Genomic DNA, 18,485 nt, shown 5'->3' on the forward strand with positions numbered 1-18,485 from the left:
GTTTAAAAAATTGGTGGCATGATTGATTGTTTGGCTCCTGTTCTGTAACCAGTTAATTCTAGTTTATCCCTAGAACAGGAACCAGAGGCTGCCTTTGCAAAACTGTCAGTAGATTTAACCCAAGAACTGATGAACAGTTCCAGCCTTTCAGCAAGTCGACCTACTGGTGATATTTAAAGTTTTCCTATCCTTCCTAAATGGAATTCCTTGCCAGTAACCTCTCCTTTTCCATCATCTCTTATTTAACACTCACCTTAAAAATCTTTAAAAATTTAGTTTTGAAATAATATTCTTCCCTCACCCCTGATTAAGAGTTATATCTTTTAAAAATTCTACAATTGTTTAAGTAATGTAAAAGAATTCAAAACTAAATTGTCACTTTGGTCATCTTTAAGTGAAATGTGTACATTCTCTCCATAGGAAAAATTTTAGCATGCAGAAGAAGTAAATTCTGATATCTCTCACCTGGATTTTCTTTAGTGTCACATTTGCTGATGATTTGACTGCATATTTGGTGAAGATATAAATAAAATCTATGTAGTCAATTCTCCATGCTTAAAAATATCTTAAAAAAATTCTTCCAAATTTAATAATTTGTTTAACTTGTGGCCAAATCTTTCCTGCCTCAAACCAAAATAAAACCAATCTTGAGTTTCTGTAATGGAGTAATGAAAACAAAAGACTTTTTAAGAGTAGTCTTATATTCACATTTATTTGAATTGTCCTATCCAAAGTACTGAACATTTACTAACCTTCAGAAGATAGTCTTCAGAGTTAATGCTAAAGATACAGCATAGATGATAACTATGTGTTCAAGATGATATGGAGAAATAGTAGCTTCAGAAAGATTGAGTGGATCATTTAAGATTCTGGGTGAAGGAGCAAAAAGACAGGATCGGGTTGGCCAGGTCGGAACTAGAGAAACATTGAGTGGGTGGAGAGAGACAGAAAAGGCATCTGGCTAACTCAGGGAGACGCATGTGGGCGCAGACAGGCATATAGGACAGGCTCAGCACGACAAGGTAAGAATATTAGCTGAAGATAGAAGAGGGTTAAGGAGACAACTGGGTGAGAGAGGAGAGACTCAGGATGTAGAGTAAGCACAGAAACATGAAAACACAGATCAGGCTAAGAGAGAATGGAAACCTGAATGCTTGAGAGACCAACATTTAAAAAGACACCAGATTAAGTAGAGTCATATTATAGTGAAAGCAACAACACAACCTTTTAGAAGACAACATGAAAGAGAGAAAAGGAATGAAGAAGAACAGATATGGATTAAATTGAGACCAACATTGTAAATAATGCAAAAAGTAACATTAGAATGAATTCAGAAAGAAATAAAAGCTAGAAGGAAACCAGTTATTTGCAACTGTAACATAAGGCTTTATAGCAAGACAGGTAGATGGATTGGGTACAGAGAGATGCTTCGTAGGCCTAAACTCAGAGTGGGTGAGGAGATAACTAATAAAGTCTGTGGGAAAGAATCATGTACAAAGCAGCCCTGGTACAGCTAGGGGCAGTAGTTAGAAGGCATGGATTAAGTGACGAGATCAGCATGGTTTGTACAGCTAGAGGGGGTGCATTTTTAAAAAAATTTTTTTCTTTTGAGGGAAAAAGTGGCAGTGGGTCTGTAGATAGCCAGAGGCAAGGAGGTATGGGATGAAATGAAGATTACCTCCAGAGAAACAGTGTTCTCGGGGAGAGATGTAATGAGCCAATAGATACATGGACTACAGTATATATCAGTTGCTCAGTCATGTCCAACTCTTTGCAACCCCCATATATATCAGACAAGTCTTAATTAAACATAAGACAAAAAAGTTAAGTAGATGTAAGTGGACCCAGGAAGAAATGAGGAGCAATGGAGTAAGCAGACATGAAGTAGGATCAAAGAGAAGGAAAAATAGTGAGTTGCTTCTGAGAGAAGTGGTATAGAATTTAAAGACAAATGAAGTATTGCTTAGGCTCAGAATGAGAAAGGGTACTGCATAGAAGACAGTTCAGGATCCATGGGAAAATTTTAGGGAAAAAAATGGCAGAGAAGTAAGAGAAATATGGAGAAAGGGAATCAGTAGACATGGAAAAGAACACAGCAAAAGGTATGGAGAAAGATACAGGGCAGGTACTAAGTAAGCAGGTAGTTCATGAAACATGGAGATAATTTATGGAATAAAACAGTTGTCTAAACAGAAAGGGAGGGAGAGTCATGCATAGATGTTGATGCAGAAAGCATCAGTATCAGGCAAAGAAAGATAAGGTGTGAGCTCAGACACAGAAAATCAGGTATATTGAAAAGAGTATGGAGCAGATTGAAAGTAAAACAAGCAGAAGGAGCAGCAGAAAGACTAAACAGAGATGAGAAAATATTAAGTGACCAGAGGAAAATAAGGAGTCGTCTGGCCTGAAGCAGACTAAGATGATCATGGGCCTTCCCTGGTGGCTCAGTGGTAAAGAATCTGCCTGCCAATGCGGGAGATACAGGTTCGATCTCTGGTCCGGAAAGATCCCACATGTCATGGAGCAGCTAAGCCTGTGGGCCACAACTTTTGAGCTTGTGCTCTAGAGCCTGAGAGCCCCAACTACCAAGCCCATGTGCTGCAGCTACTGAAGCCCTCAGGCCCTGAAGCCTGTGCTCCGCGACAAGATAAGCCACTGCAATGAGAAGCCCTTGCACTGCAATGAAGAGTAGTCCTTGCTTACTGCAACCAGAGAAAAGCCCATGCAGCAGTGAAGACCCACCACAGTCAAAAATAAATTATTTTTTTTAAAAATTACGGCTAGTAGAGGTAAAAAGCTAAACAAAGTAGACTCAGAAATAGATTATGGTTGCCATGGAGTTGAAATAATGGTTGGAGCTGGATATGGAGACTTAGTGTAGGTGCAGAGATAGAGAGATGCAACTTGACAGAAAAGAGGCTAATCTCTGCATGAAGATTTGCCTTATTTGGTGAGTTGCAGAACATTGATTCTGAATTGAAGTCTGGCTTTGTAGAATGCTTCTCAGCACACCAAAGACAGGGAAAAGCCCATAGAACTACTTTGAATTCTTCTGCATTCAGCTGAGAAGATCCATTTAAAAATATAACATGTGTTTTGTTTTGGGTTTTTGTTTTGTTTTGTTTTAAAACAAAATTCTCATCAAAGATTTTACTGGCAGAGAGTTTTGCCAGACTGGTGTCTTTAAGTGGTCTATGTCACTATCTTTCTCCCCTCTCACTAAGTATATTTATTGAAACATCTTAATCTATCCAACCTCAAGCTTTTGTATACACCAGAGGATTCAGAGTTTAAGGAACTTAAATATAAATATGATGTGTTCTTCTAACCAATGTAAGCTTCACCCAGAGGTAGAAGAGCAAATCCTCAGAATTATTAAAGCATGTGTACATGATTACATTTATATGTAATACTTCAGTAACCACTTCCCCAGTTCCCCTTCTTTTCTTGCACCAAGACTTGAAGTTTTCTTCTTTCTTTCCTCCTCTGATCTTTTTATGTAGCAAGGACCGTGCAGCAACTGCTGCTGGAGCTGCTGGCCTGGCAGGTGGGCACCACCGAGAAGCGTGGACCACCAAGGGTCCCTCCTATGAGGACTTATACACTCAGAATGTTGTCATTAACATGGATGACCAAGAAGATCTTCATCGAGTCTCACTGGAGGGGAAATCTGCCAAAGAGAGACCTATCTGGTTAAGAGAGAGCACTGTCCAAGGAGCATATAGTTCTGAAGAGATGAAAGAAGGTAAGAGTAGAAGTTAGTAAGATGAATATGTCTTGAGTTCAGTAGAAAATAAACTTGACTTGGTAAGAAATTTTGCCTGGGCAATTCTTAGTTTTATTGAAAACCATCCCCCATCTGTTTTATAAAACAGTTGCCTTATAGCAGAAAGTAAATTGAGCAATAAGCAGTAAATCCAACCGGTATTCTTGTATTGTCGTTCAACTTAGTTGAAATAACAGACAACTTTTTAAATCTCTGTTTTTAGATTTGAGAAATTGTCATTGTTTTGTCTTAATTTCTTGCAAAAGTTCTCTTGTATGCAAAGTGGCCAAATTCATCTCTTCTTTAATCTTCTGTTGCCTTTTTATATGCATTTTTATTTCTTTGATTTGGGAGCCTTAACTATACACTAGCCCAAACTTTTTATGTTGCCTTCTCATAAGTAAAAAGGAGTTGTGCTGCTTGAAATACATAAAAAGATATCATATGAATAGAGAACAAGTATCTCACCATCCAAGAAGATTGACAGAACTGTATACCAGAAGGTTTTAGAAACCTTTGTGAGCCCTGAAGTGTTAACAATTGCATAATAATCAGAAGTTTGAGAGCTGCAGCATTTTACGTTATAAATTTTAGTCTCAAATTACTGGATTTAGAGACTTTGGATGATGATGGTTTAGGAGTAGGTAGGAAATGGGAGGCTAAAACTGGATAACTATTACTCAGAAACTGGGAAACAGGGGTGAAATAGGGAGTCTGTACCTCTAATCAGATTTCATTAGTATTATAACCTACCCACCCCTATTCCTAGATTATGTATCATTACCAGTGTACCACTGAGTCTGGTTCTTGAATGCTGAAGAATCATCAGTAACTAAAAACCACTTGTTTACTTTTTTCCTAACCACTTTCTCCTTCATAATAAGCATTTCTTTTACTAAGAATGTATGCTAAGAATTGTAAAAGTAGTGTGGAGTTGGGTAGTGATGGTAAAAGCAGGTAATACCTCTAGTGTGATTCTCTTTAGTTTTTTAATTCCAACTGGAAAAAAATTTTCCTTGGTAGTCATACTTCAGTCTCGGTTCTTCCCATTGATTACCTTGGCTGTGATGTTTAGTTATTTTGATGCAAGTTATTTTAGATTACATTGTAGTTAGTCTGTCAACTATTTAATGGTTTGTTTTCCCCAGCTTGGCTTCTTGCCTATTCTTGAAGCAAGAAGCCTTTTTTTCTGTGAACTTAGTAACAAAATCGAATGAAATAAAACTATTATTAGCCAGTGTTATATACAATTAGGCACATAAGTTTAACATTCAATGTTTATAAGTCCTCAAATGGTGGAATTTAAATCATAAGGACTTTAAATAAGTCATCTAGCCTTGGTTCCCTTTTGTGAATATTTCCTCCTGTGTATAAAATAGTATATTCTGTTAGGTCTAAATTTGCTCTCATTAGGTTTTATGATAGTAGAATAAACTCTATCCAGTGAACTGTAAAGTGAGTCTTATTTGTCCTACATTTTATTTTCCTCAGAGTTCAATTTACTTTAATATCTTTAAGAATTTCATAGACTTCAATCATGTCCTACTTTAGTGATAATTCTAATTCTTTTCTACTCTCCTTACAAATCATTCTCTTCCCCCAAGTCATCTCCACCTACATTTTTTGTCTTACTTTTTTAATAGTCTTTTTCTGGACTATCTCCAATCGTAATATACTTTACTTGAGACCTAGTGACCAGAACAATCCATATTATTTATGAATGATTTTACCATTAATTTTTTGAGTTTTATTTCAAATATCCTTCAGGTTTTACATGACTTTATTGCTTTGGTTCTAGAAGCATATTAAGACAACTTTAGAATTATTTGCAGGAATTTTTTTCAGATCCTCTCCTTCCCTTTATGTGGTAGCTTCAGTTCTGTTCAGTTCAGTCGCTCAGTCGTGTCCGACTCTTAGTGACCCCATGCACCACAGCATACCAGGCCTCCCTGTCCATCACCAACTCTTGGAGTTCACTCAAACTCATGTCCATTGAGTCGGTGATGCCATCCAGCCACCTCATTCTCTGTCGTCCCCGTCTCCTCCTACCCCCAATCGCTCCCAGCATCAGAGTCTTTTCCAGTGAGTCAACTCGTCGCATGAGGTGGCCAAAGTATTGGAGTTTCAGCTTTAGCATCAGTCCTTCCAATGAACACCCAGGATTGATCTCCTCTAGAATGGACTGGTTAAATCAGGTTTTTTGTATATTTTAGATTATTTTTTTGCTAGGCAGATTTTTTTACACTATGCCAGTACTAAAATAGATCTAGGACTTCCCTAGTGGCCAGGGGTTAAGACTATGCAGTCCTGGTGCAGGGGGCATGGGTTCAATTCCTGATTAGGGAACCAAGATCCCTCTTGCTGCACAGAAGAGCCAAAAATTTTTTTTAATTAAAAAAAATCCCCCAAATCAGCAGGTTTGAAAAACAAACTAGATCTGACACTCTTATGCCCACTTATTCAACCTTCAGCTCTTCCTGTATTTTTTTTGGTGTTAGTTTGGCCTTTAAGTACCCAGAATTGCTTAGCCTCATCAGTGAACTTGACGGTTTCCCAGTACACATCTTCTTCGTAATTTATCTCTGTTAAATAAGATAGTTCCTAGAACTAGTTTTTCTGCTTTACCATTTAGAGATTTCATTTATCCTAATATTTTGTTTTCTGTCTATAACAGAGCAATTCCCTTTTTGCCTAAGTCTCTCAGGAACCTTGTCAGAAATCTTTTAGACATGACTTCATTTAGTTTTGACTTGCATACATTACTTGTCCTTTTTCCCCTTGAAATATTACATTGGCAATAAGGACCCTAAAGAGGAGGTTCAGCCTTCGGCACTATTTTTCAATGGTAAAGTTTGATTTCAATTCTCATTTCTACATCCATGTTATCAAAAACTTGTTTTCTCTGATCTAAACTTTTTAACTTCTCAATTCCTATTTCCTTTTCTCTTTCTTATATGTCTCATTTTAGGAGTTCTATCTATTCATTGTAAAAATGTCCAAGATTACAACTAATTCATTCTCTTATGTTATTGAGAAGATGCTTTCACTTTATCCATGGCCAGAATTGGGCATGGCAACCAACCCACCCCAGAATGCTTTCCTGGAGAATCCCACAGATAGAGGAGCCTGGTGGGCTACACTCCATAGGGTCGCACAGAGTCGGCCACAAGGAGTGAAGCGCCTTAGCACACATGGGTCTTCTCTTAATAATGATAATAGATAACACTAATCTAAGTGCCAGACCTTTGCAAATATTCACTTAATCACCCTGGTAATCCAGTGAGATAAATACTATTTTCCACCCTTTTTGCACTTCAGAAAACTGAAGCAGAAAGGGATGAAGTAGCTTGGCCAAAATAGCACATCTAATGTTAGTCAGGATTCAATCAACATTTTAATTTATTTTATGTGTTTTAAATGGCATTATACTTGGTATTATTTTCATAATACAGGATGCAAATGTTTTTCTTAAATTCTTCATTTGTAACGTGTACACAAAATGATAGGAAGTGTGTGATGGGAGAAGTTTCCTTTCTGATAGTAGATTCCTAGATAGAGTTCAAAGTACACTTAATTTGCTTCAGGAAAATAAGCTGGCGTTTATTTACTCATTCATCAGATATTTATTCAGTACCTAACAAGCAGTAGGCACTATTCTGGGTACATGGGATATATCACTGAGTAAAAAAGGTAAATACATGTTGTGGCAAACTGACATTTGTGGAAAGTAGGTGACAGAGACACTAGACATAAAGTACTATGTTAGAAAATAAATGCTATAGGGAAAAAAATAGAGCATTAAGAATATAGAGGTAGGGGTGAATTGAAACAATGTAAAATTTGAGTAGAGACATGAAAGATGCAAGAGAGTATAGGTACCTAGAGGAAAAATATCCCAGGCAAAGGAAATGGGCCATGGAGAGGGCCTGAGGGCGGAATGTGTGTGTGTGGTGTGCACGGGGAATACTGTGGAGGCCACTGTGACTGGAGCAGAACGCGCAAGGGGTAAGAGAAGGGATAAGAAGTTGGGCAGGAGGGGTTTAGATGATGTGGGACTTTACAGGTTATTGTAAGGCCTTTGACTTTTGCCCCAAGCAGGATGAGGAGCTTTATTTTGATGTCCTGTTATGCCAGCTACAAACTTGGTCCTTCACAGACATTATTTCATGTTCTTAACCAGAACCCTAGAAGCCAAACACTTTTATCATCCCATCTTACAGAAAAAGGTGCCGAAGTTTATAGAGACTAAATAACTTGCCCAAAGTGTTACAGCTTGCATGTTGGATGAACCATGGTTCAGATACAAGCGATATGTCTCTTAAAACCCATGTGCAGGGACTTCCCTGATGGTCCAGTGGTTAAGAATCCACCTTGCAATGTAGGGAACATGCATTTGATCCCTGGTTGGGAAACTAAGATCCCACATGCCACAGGGAAACTAACCCTGTCTGCCCAGTAAAGATCCCACTGTGTCCCAGCTAAGACCCGATGCAGCCCAATCAATAAGTAGATATTAAAAAACAAAACAAAACAGACCCAGGTACAGTTGACTTTTGAACACTACAGGGACTAATCTGAGTATAACTTATGTTCATAGTTCCTCTCAACCAACCATGGATCTTGTATTACTGTAGTATTTACTATTAGAAAAAATAAATAAATCCATGTATAAGTGGGCCTGCACAGTTCAAACCCACATTGTTCAAGGGTCAGCTATAGTTAAGGTTTATGTTACTTAAGCTTTAGTTTGTGAGAAACATTTTGAATATCTTTTGGACAGTAGCTCAAAAAAATGGAACCAGCGAAATCTGTGTTATCTTCTATTATCCTATATTGAAATATATTAAACTTTTATAATTTATTAGCTGTAAAGGAGTGCCTATTTTATTTAATAATACTGACTTCCTGATTTTCTCTTTCCAGGAGGCATAGATATAGACTCATTTCAGGAGCGTGAAGAAGGCCATGCAGGGCCAGATGATAATGAGGAGGTCATGCGAGCATTGCTCATTCATGAGAAGAAGACCCCGTCTGCCCCTGCAGGTTCAGTGGGGGCGGCTGCTCCCGTGACTGCTGCCAACGGCAGTGACTCTGAGAGTGAGACCAGTGAGTCAGATGATGACTCTCCACCTCGTGTGGCCACTGTGGCTGCACATCATGGGGAAGACGATGAGGAAGATGATGAATTTGAAGAAGTAGCAGATGACCCCATTGTCATGGTGGCTGGCCGTCCGTTCTCCTATAGTGAAGTGAGCCAGAAGCCAGAGCTGGTGGCCCAAATGACACCAGAGGAGAAGGAAGCATACATAGCAATGGGACAGCGCATGTTTGAGGACCTCTTTGAGTGAGCTTTCCCTGCCTTTTCTTCTTTCTCTAATGCTCATTTCAAAAAGAGATTTCTTACCTTTGAAGAAATGTGTTTAGTGGCTTTCTGCCCCTCTTGATGTAAAGCAACTGTTAATCTTGTGCAAACAATAATAGGAGAGAAAGTTTGATTATTTTATGCCAGAAACTTTCCCCACAAGGTAGGTTGGCTATAAGCATTCCCTTTCCTATTACTACAGTATTAATATTTTGCTGTATTCCCTTATCTAATCTTTTCCCTTTCCTTTTTAAGACACATTTTTCTCCCTTCTGAAATGAGTGCAACAAGTCTATAAGGTAAAGTCTTCCTGTCTGCCTGTAGAAGCCCATTATGATAGGTTACAGTAATTCACTGATCACATCCTTTTTATCTGTTCTGACCAAGCATTCCTAACAGCCCCTGATATTGCTGCCAACCAAGCAACTTCATGACAGGCAAGTCATTGATGTAGGAAAAAAAAATCTTAAAGCTTCACATTGCCTCACGGTTGAAGATGGAGTCATTGTGTAAGGAGAGATGAGAGTATGTGTGGAAGGAGGATGGTTATGCCTATATCTCATGATTAGTATCTAAACCAAAATTGGTGTCTTTAGAACTGACTTGACTGACAGACGTTATTGTTTTGCTTACTGCCTTGTGGTTTGTATATTGGATAATAGAAAACAGAAAGTGTGTTTGGAAAGTCCTTAGGAATAAATTAGAGAAAAAAACGTGGACTTAGGATAAGGAGTCCATGTAAAGTATTGAAGAGTCGAGAGCATTGGGAACAGTACCCTTTAAAATTGTCTGACTTTGTGCTGATTTAGAAAGCTGAGACTGGTACCCTTTTTTTTCAGTTCTTCCACAGTGCTATAAATTGTTTAAAGAGGTCATCGCAGCAGAAATCAGCATATAACAATTGATTGCTCCTTTATTTTTTTCTGTCAACCTTTTTGAAGGTCTTCTTTGTCTCTTTTGATTCTTGTCAAGCGTGGTATTTTAGAGTGCATCCAGTATATTGTTGAGCATTGTAACCTCAAGGAAAATAGTTTATTTTTGGTTCTGATATGTAGCATGGTATTATTCCCAAAGGCAGAACTTTAAAGAACTTTCATACAAGGGTCTACAGTTGTATTTTTTGTAATTTTTTCCCTTGCATTGTCATTTTTATGTATTTATCGTTTTCTAGTACATGTGTAAAATTAAGATAGATTTTAGAGCATCTGAGCCTTGTGTGAAGTAATGTTTCATTAACCTGGGTTGTATTAATGACTAAATATTGACAATAAATCTATTTTATACTGTTTGAAATTTGTTAATTTCTAGCTCTGTAACATCTTGGAGCATAATTAAAATGAATACTTTTCCCAATGAAGAAAAGTGTTTCAGAAATTTTTCTCTTACTGGCATTGTTTCAAACAGTAGATGCAGTTGTATGTGATCTAAACTTTGTTCTGGCCGTAAGAATGACTTTTAAGTATGTACCTTGTGCAAATAGTGCTGCTGCTGCTGCTAAGTCACTTCAGTCGTGTCCGACTCTGTGTGACCCCATAGACGGAAGCCCACCAGGCTCCCCCATCCCTGGGATTCTCCAGGCAAGAACACTGGAGTGGGTTGCCATTTCCTTCTCCAATGTGTGAAAGTGAAAAGTGAAAGTGAAGTCGCTCAGTAGTGTCCAACCCTTAGCGACCCCAGGGACTACAGCCTACCAGGCTCCTCCATCTATGGGATTTTCTAGGCAAGAGTACTGGAGTGGCTTGCCATTGCCTTCTCCGGCACATAGTGCTATTCAACTTTTAAACGTTGTTTTCTAAACGTTGGTAGTTTAGAAAGAAGTTCAGTAGTAATCGGATGTTAAGTTTTGAAATGTAGTTCTGGGTGAACTGTCAGCTCTTCATTTTAGTGAATACTTGTTTCTTGCTGTTTTTTTCTTGATCTCACTTGCATGTTCTTTTTCCTAAAGCTACCTTCCTATTTTTCTTATCTGTTATCTATTCTTTCATCTCCCTCTTGGAGTCTGTGTTATAACCTATGACTGTGGTGAAATTGTTCAGTTTTTTTTTTTTTAATGTCTTATTTCTTATTTTCTTTATTTCTCAATTTCTTTGGCTGCTCTTTGAGCTGTCAACCCATCTTTTCCTTGAAACATTTTTTATTTGGTATCCTAGCCATTACACTGGCCAGGTTTCTCCTTACTTCAGGAAGCCTCCATGCTTCCCTGGCTTCTTTACCTTGCCTCTGCACCATCTGTACTGACTCACAGTAACCATGGACACAAGTCTCTGTGGCAGATTTTCACTAAAGTCTTGTATTAGAGGGCAAGGGATGGTCAGTGGGAGGGATTCAGCATTGAATAGTCAAGGAATATGATACACATCCTTGTTCTTAGAGAGTGTCTTTGCCATTCTCACATGTTTCATCCCAAGTAAAATGCTGTAATATTTCAGCTTCCTTTTTCCTTCTCATCATCACCTTTTTCACCTTTTTCTTTCCAGAGGCCTTGGAAAATTATAAATGTACTTAAAAAAATACCTTAGTTCTTTATTCCTGTTCCAAGTATGACCTTGAAAGATCCTATCATATCCAAAGTGGTCTATCAGAATGTTTCCCTAACTAAGAAACCATTTTTCCACTCACTTTTTTCCCCTCCCCCCATTTTGCCACCTTTTTCTCTTCTCACTGCACTAAATAAATATTCCTCATACACTTGACCAAAGTCAGGTGATGAGTAAACATCTTTGGCCCTAGGTAATCAATCCATAGCTTTGTATCTGCTGGAAGATTGCTTCCAATCTACCTGCCCTTGTAGTTGAAGCTTTTTTCTCATTTAGATACAACTTTTTTTCCAGAACACCTTAAGGAGCATTAACTGTAAATGATTAAAAGAAAATATCCAATTTGGCATAGATTCTAGTCCCAGTTAACTGGACACTTGCAGTGTGATACTATTACCTGATGTGATCTTCCTGGGCTAGTTTCTCAGTTGTCAATAATGAGAGGATTATGGTAGGATCACCAATATTCCTTTCTGCTCTGATATTTTGTAAACTTAAGTGGTAGCTAATGTGTTTTAAAGTGGGCTGAATAATAATAACAAAACAACAAGAAGAAGTCTTTTGATGTACTACAGCAATTCAAGCCAGTTGAAGGATATTTTAATGGAAGGGCTAGTGTAGATAGCAGCTTTAGGATTTAGAATGTAGAAAACCAGAGCATAAACAATTACTAACTAGGTTTTTGTCTTCCGGTCCTGCCAAGGTACTTCATTTCTGACCTCAATAACTGAGGAGGAAATAATTGAATATTTCATAACTCTTTTTGGTGTCATTTTGAGATAATTAGATAGTGAATGGGAATGAGATTGGGAAGAGCAGTTCCTCTTCTTTCTACCAGTTGACTGTTTGGCTAGATTCCCAGCCAGTACTACAGTAGAAAAACTTACATATATAGTTTCTTCTCCTTATTCCTGGGCTAAAAAAAAAAAAGTAACGAGGAGATGACAATCAAAAAACAAATACGAAAATCTTTAGAATTTAGAAATTGGTATAATTCCGCCTTCTATTTGTTCAGCATTTTGTTTCCATGAAAGCTGTTTCACATTGTTATCTCTAACAGAGCTATGCTACTATCACTTAAAAATTTTTCTTTTTTAAATCTCTTGGAGGAATGAGGAAGATTTTCAGAAAGGAACTAGAACTATGGCACTAAATTTACTGTCCTTTCTATTGGCTTTTTATATTATAAAAGCAAAATAAACTGTGAATAAGATAAGTACAGGTATTCTTAAAACATATAAAGCCGAACCGGTTGAAACGGGAAATGCCTTGAAATTTTGTTTCTTCCTTTGAAGAGCTAAAAGGAATGAACTAATTCTAGTGGGTCCTCAAGGAAAGGAACAAGCACCTTAACCTCTCTTCAGAAAGATCTTGCTGTCCTTCTGAGTACTAGAGGCTGTCATTCCTATTCCAATTCCAAAGCAAATAGGTCTCTGACATGACCCAGTTTCAGCAATCAACCCACTTTCCCATCACATGAGAGTACATTATCACTTACCTGGTGTAATTAAGTCTGAGAAATTTGTGTGGAAACAAAGGCTAGTGCCAGGGGCTAAAGTGCCTTTAATGACATTAAGGCATATAGAATAGTTGTACAATTTGTTATTGTTACATAAATATATTATTTAAAAATTCATCCAATAAGATATATATATATAGTAAAAAATGAGAACAACTCACCCAGCCCATCCCTATCTCACCCCAAGATATCCATTGTTGACAGTGTGTATCATCCCAGACCTTTTCTAGACCTTTAGAAACAACATACTCACACTCATACCCACAAATACACTGCAGTGCTTTTTAAGTGAATATAATCATATATACATTGCCCATACGTACATTGCCATTTGTTTTTGAAATATCTTGAAGATCTTTCTATATCTGTATATTTAAATCGGATTCATTTTTAAAAATAAGGACTAGGTTGAACTGTATAATTATATCGTGGTTTGTATAACAGTTCCCTTCTTGAGTGGCATTTAGGTAGTGTCCAGGTTTTCACTACTAAAGTGCTATAACGAATTATCCTGATATAGCCTTATTCTATATTTCTATAGGATAGAACCATAAAAGAGAAGTAGCAAATCAACGGACATGTCCATCTTAAACTGATCAGTTCAGTCGCTCAGTCGTGTCCGACTCTTTGCAACCCCATGAATCACGGCATGCCAGGCCTCCCTGTCCATCACCAACTCCCGGAGTTCACTCAAACTCATGTCCATCGAGTCAGTGATGCCATCCAGCCATCTCATTCTCTGTGGTCCCCTTCTCCTCCTGCTCCCAATCCCTCCCAGCATCAGGGTTTTTTCCAATAAGTCAACTCTTCGCATAAGGTGACCAAAGTATTGGAGTTTCAGCTTTAGCATCAGTCCTTCCAGTGGACACCCAGGATTGATCTCCTTTAGGATGGACTGGTTGGATCTCCTTCCAAGGGACTCTCAAGAGTCTTCTCCAACACCACAGTTCAGAAGCATCAATTCTTTGGCACTCAACTTTCTTCACAGTCCAACTCTCATATCCATACATGACCACGGGAAAAACCATAGCCTTGACTAGATGGACCTTTGTCGGCAAAGTAATGTCTCTGCTTTTTAATATGCTATCTAGGTTGGTCATAACTTTCCTTCCAAGGAGTAAGCGTCTTTTAATTTCACGGTGCAGTCACCGTCTGCAGTAATTTTGGAGCCCCTAAAAATAAAGTCTGACACTGTTTCCACTGTTTCCCCATCTATTTCCCATGAAGTGATGGGACCAGATGCCATGATCTTAGTTTTCTGAATGTTGAGCTTTAAGCCAACTTTTTCACTCTCCTCTTTTACTTTCATCAAGAGGCTTTTTAGTTCCTCTTCCCTTTCTGCCATAAGGGTGGTGTCATCCAAATCACTTTTCAAAAAAACTGTTGGAGAATTTTAAGCAGGAAAACAATTTGTAGCATTGCCGTTGGGTTGGAATTGAAACCTGGAGATTATTAAGGTGATTTCAATAGTCTTAGTGATAGAGGGCTTCCCTCATAGCTCAGATAGTAAAGAATCTTCCTGCAATGCAAGAGACCCAGGTTCAATCCCTGGGTCAGGAAGATCCCCTGGAGAAGGGAATGGCAACCCACTCTAGTATTCTTCCCTGGAGAATTCCATGGACAGAGGAGCCTGGTGGGCTGCAGTCCATGGGGTCACAAAGAGTCATGACTAAGCGACTAAAACACACACGCACACACACACACAAGTCTGTGGGGATGGAAAGAGGGGACAGGTTTAAGAAACTTTGGAGAGATGGTATTAATGGACTTGGTAACTTTGAATATGGCACTACCCTGGATGAAACTGTCTTCTGCCTGAATGGTTGTTCCATTTATCAAGATTGGAAATAGAGGAGGGAGAGCAGAGTTTATTCTTGTTTCAGCTCCCATCTCATAAATGGCATCATCATTTCACCTACATTCTCACACCAAAAGTCTAGTAGTTGGCCATCCTTTCTGTTTTCTATCCCACATCGTGTTCATCAGCAAGTCTAGTCAGACTCAAAATATAATCTAATTTATATAACCTAAGTTTGAAGGTAGAACCGATAGGACTTGCTAATAAATTGAAAATATATTCTAAATCTCACCTCTTATACTTCCACTACTACCAGCCTACCCCAGGCCATATTAATACTTCCCGCTACCCCCACTTGGGCTTCCCTGGTGGCTCAGAGGTTAAAGCGTCTGCCTCCATTGCGGGAGACCCGGGTTCGATCCCTGGGTTGGGAATATCCCCTGGAGAAGGAAACGGTAACCCACTCCAGTATTCTTGCCTGGAGAATCCCATGGACGGAGAAGCCTGGTAGGCTACAGTCCACGGGGTCACAAAAGAGTCAGACACGACTGAGTGATGGAACGGAACAGAACCCCCACTTAAAGCACTTCATTGACTGTTTCTTAGAATGACATCTAGACTAAACTCCTGACCCTTTTCTATAAGTCATGAGAGATCTGGCCCCTAACTACTTTTATGAGCACATCTACTATTCTTCCTGTTAACTACTGTCTAACAACATTGACATTCTCTGCTTTGCAAATATGCCAAGGTTTTTCCTGCCTTAGGTCTTTGCCCTAACTATATTCTCTGCATAGAACTTTCTTCTCCATTCCTGTCACTTTTATTTCATTCTCAGTTTAAATGGCACTTTCTCAGAAAAGCTTTCTCTTAAAGTAATCTCTTCTCCCATTCATGGTGATATTTTCCTACTTTATTTTCTTCATAACAACATTGCTGTTTATAATGAACTTGTTTATTTTTTTATGTCTCTCAACTCCCTTCCCCCGCCAAAAGACTAAGGACAGAATACTAGTTTGTGCAATTAATTCTGGCACATGATAGGCTCTCAACAAATGTTGAATGGATGAATGGACAGATGAATTGGCACTAGGAGAACATACTCTATTTCTCCACCGAGGCATGTCATTTTGTTCCTGCCTGAATTTTATTTATATATATATTTCTTAATCAATTAGTTATGTTAACTTGTGGTTCATGGTACCTAGGACTGTGTCCCCAGGGTAGCAGAATATAGCTTCTTTAGTGCAACCAATGAGATGCCTAGAAGCTTTAGTTCTGGGGAGCCATTAGCTTCAGTGTTCATGGAAAAGAGAACTTAGTGAGTATTTTGTCTAGGACCGCCCTGTCCAGTAAGGTAGCCACTAGCCACTTGTGACAATTGAGTACTTAAACTGTATCTAGTCCAAATTGAAATGTGCTGTAAATATGAAACACATACCAAATTTTGAAGACTCAGTGTGGAATTAAAGAATGTAAAATGCCTTATTAATAATTTTTATATTGATTATTTGTTGAAAAGATAGTACCGTAGATATGCTAGGTTAGAGGAAATATGCTGTTAAAGCTAATTTTACCTGTTTCTTTTTATTTCTTTTATATGGCTATTAGAAAATTTTAAATTGCCTATATTGCTAACATTTGTAGCTTGTATTTCTGTTGAACAGCACTAGTCTAGGACATTCTCTTCAGGTGCTAGAATTATGTATTGTACTTAGTGACTATATACATTTTTCCTCATGTACAAGTTTTTGACCTGAATGCTGTGCTCACGCTGCACTCCTCCCTATCCTCTACTAGAAAGGTAGGCTTTGTTTTGTTTTTAGACTCCTTCTCTTGGGAACAATAATGACTTTTGCTTCTGGTTTAATTTTTCCCCTTTCATGGGTGAAAATGGTTGGGGTGAGGTTTTTTTTTTGTTTGTTTTGTTTTGTGTGTTTCCCGAAGTAGGATGAAATATTAGGGATGACATCAGCAGTAGAGATAAGGAACTGAGAATTATTGACTACCTAGACCAATTTTGTGATGTTGAAAGTGCTGCTGACTCCTGGGTAAGTGAGGAACCCAAGCATCCTGTGAAGCCACGCCAGAGACAGAGGAGCTGAGAGCCAGTCCTAAATCAGAGGAGTTGAAAGCCCAAAGTGGTACTCTGTATGTGTGATCTTAACAGGCAGTGTATGTGAGATTGGTCATGTTTTTGTTTCTGTCTCTCTGCTTGCTAGAATGTAAGCTCCATGAGGGCAAAGGCTTTCTCTTTCTTGCTTACTGCAGTGTTCTGGCTCATATCCCTGACTCAGTATGCCTGGCACATAGTAATTACTCATCAATAAATACTGAATGAATAAACAATTATGTTTATCCAGGCCAGGAGTAAGCCATGGCCTTTATACAAAAGACTATTTTCCGTTTGTATATCTAATTGTATACCTAATGTTTGTGATGCTATTTTGTATTAATTATCTTCCTGTTTGAAATGCTTACAGATGGTGAGTGCTGATCTACGCAGCAAAGTGCATTTTTCCCAGCAACTGGTGAAACCACCTAACCAAAATACATCTAACAGACATATCTAACGAAAGAGAATTTGTTCACTTAGTCTGTGTTAAGGTCATTCTTTACAGAAGAAATTGTGAGGAGCAAAGATTGTGCTGTTTCTTCAACTGGAGATTTTATTTATTTCTTAATAAATTAAAATTGATGATTCTGTGGTTTCCTTCATGATGTCAAAGACCCAGGTTCCTTTTATCTTTATACTTAGTCTTTCGTTTTTGAGGCAAGTGTTTGTTGCCTTGTGGTTCCATAATGGCCAATACTTCATCTTTCTACATACATCTTCAGGTGGAAGTGAGAGAGTAAGGCGATAAAGGTATATAACAGCTGAGTCAGTATCCCCCTCCCTTTTAAAAAAAGATTGTGGTGAAATTCATATGACATAAAATTAATCATTTTAAATTGAATAATTCAGTGACATTTAGTTTATTCACTATCCAGTTCCAAAACATTTTCATCACTGCAAAACAAAAAGCAGTTGTTTTCCTTTCTCCTGGGGAAACCACAGCCCTTGGCAACTGCCATTCTTCTTTCTGTCTGTGGATTTATGTATTCTGGTTATTTTGTATAAATGGAATCATTCAGTATGTGACCTTTTGTAAATGGCCTCTTTCGCTTAGCATAATGTTTTAGAGGTTCATCTGTGTTGTAGCATGTGTCAGTACTTCATTCCTTTGTATGATTGAGTAGTATTCTGTTGTATGTCTATGCCACAGTTTATTTATTTATTCAGTTGTTGATAGGCATTTGGATTGTTTCAGCATTTTGGCTATTGTGAATAATGCTGCTGTGAATATTCATATACATGTATTTGTGTTTTCAATTTGAGGGGCCTATACCTTAGAGTGAAATTGCTGAGTTTGTGATAATGTCTATGTGCTGTTTCTTTTTAACATACTACCTTCCCAGCACTGTGTGCAGTAATTACTGGCAATCACTAGGGAGTAGACAAG

The 18,485-nt window shown here is 38.2% G+C and overlaps 1 protein-coding gene across 5 annotated transcripts in view; it reads left to right on the forward strand.

Annotated features, from left to right (window-relative positions):
- The window catches only part of GTF2E1 (general transcription factor IIE subunit 1), a 43,723-nt gene extending 26,039 nt beyond the window's left edge, over nt 1-17,684 (forward strand). For 4 of the 5 annotated variants that reach the window (XM_088837375.1, XM_088837380.1, XM_055436045.2 and 1 more), the window contains exons 4-6: nt 3,504-3,745; nt 8,690-9,110; nt 17,466-17,684. In XM_088837375.1, coding sequence (XP_088693501.1) covers nt 3,504-3,745; nt 8,690-9,110; nt 17,466-17,472 — 670 coding nt within the window. In that variant the 3' untranslated portion in view covers nt 17,473-17,684. Of the gene's footprint in view, nt 1-3,503; nt 3,746-8,689 lie in introns of all 5 variants that reach the window. The other variant, XM_055435956.2, reaches the window with a different exon arrangement.
- The last annotated feature ends 801 nt before the right edge of the window (nt 17,685-18,485 follow it).

This window comes from Moschus berezovskii, chromosome 1 (assembly GCF_049115385.1).
Source record: "Moschus berezovskii isolate FMDL1 chromosome 1, NW_MosBer_1.0, whole genome shotgun sequence".
NCBI lineage: Eukaryota > Metazoa > Chordata > Mammalia > Artiodactyla > Moschidae > Moschus > Moschus berezovskii.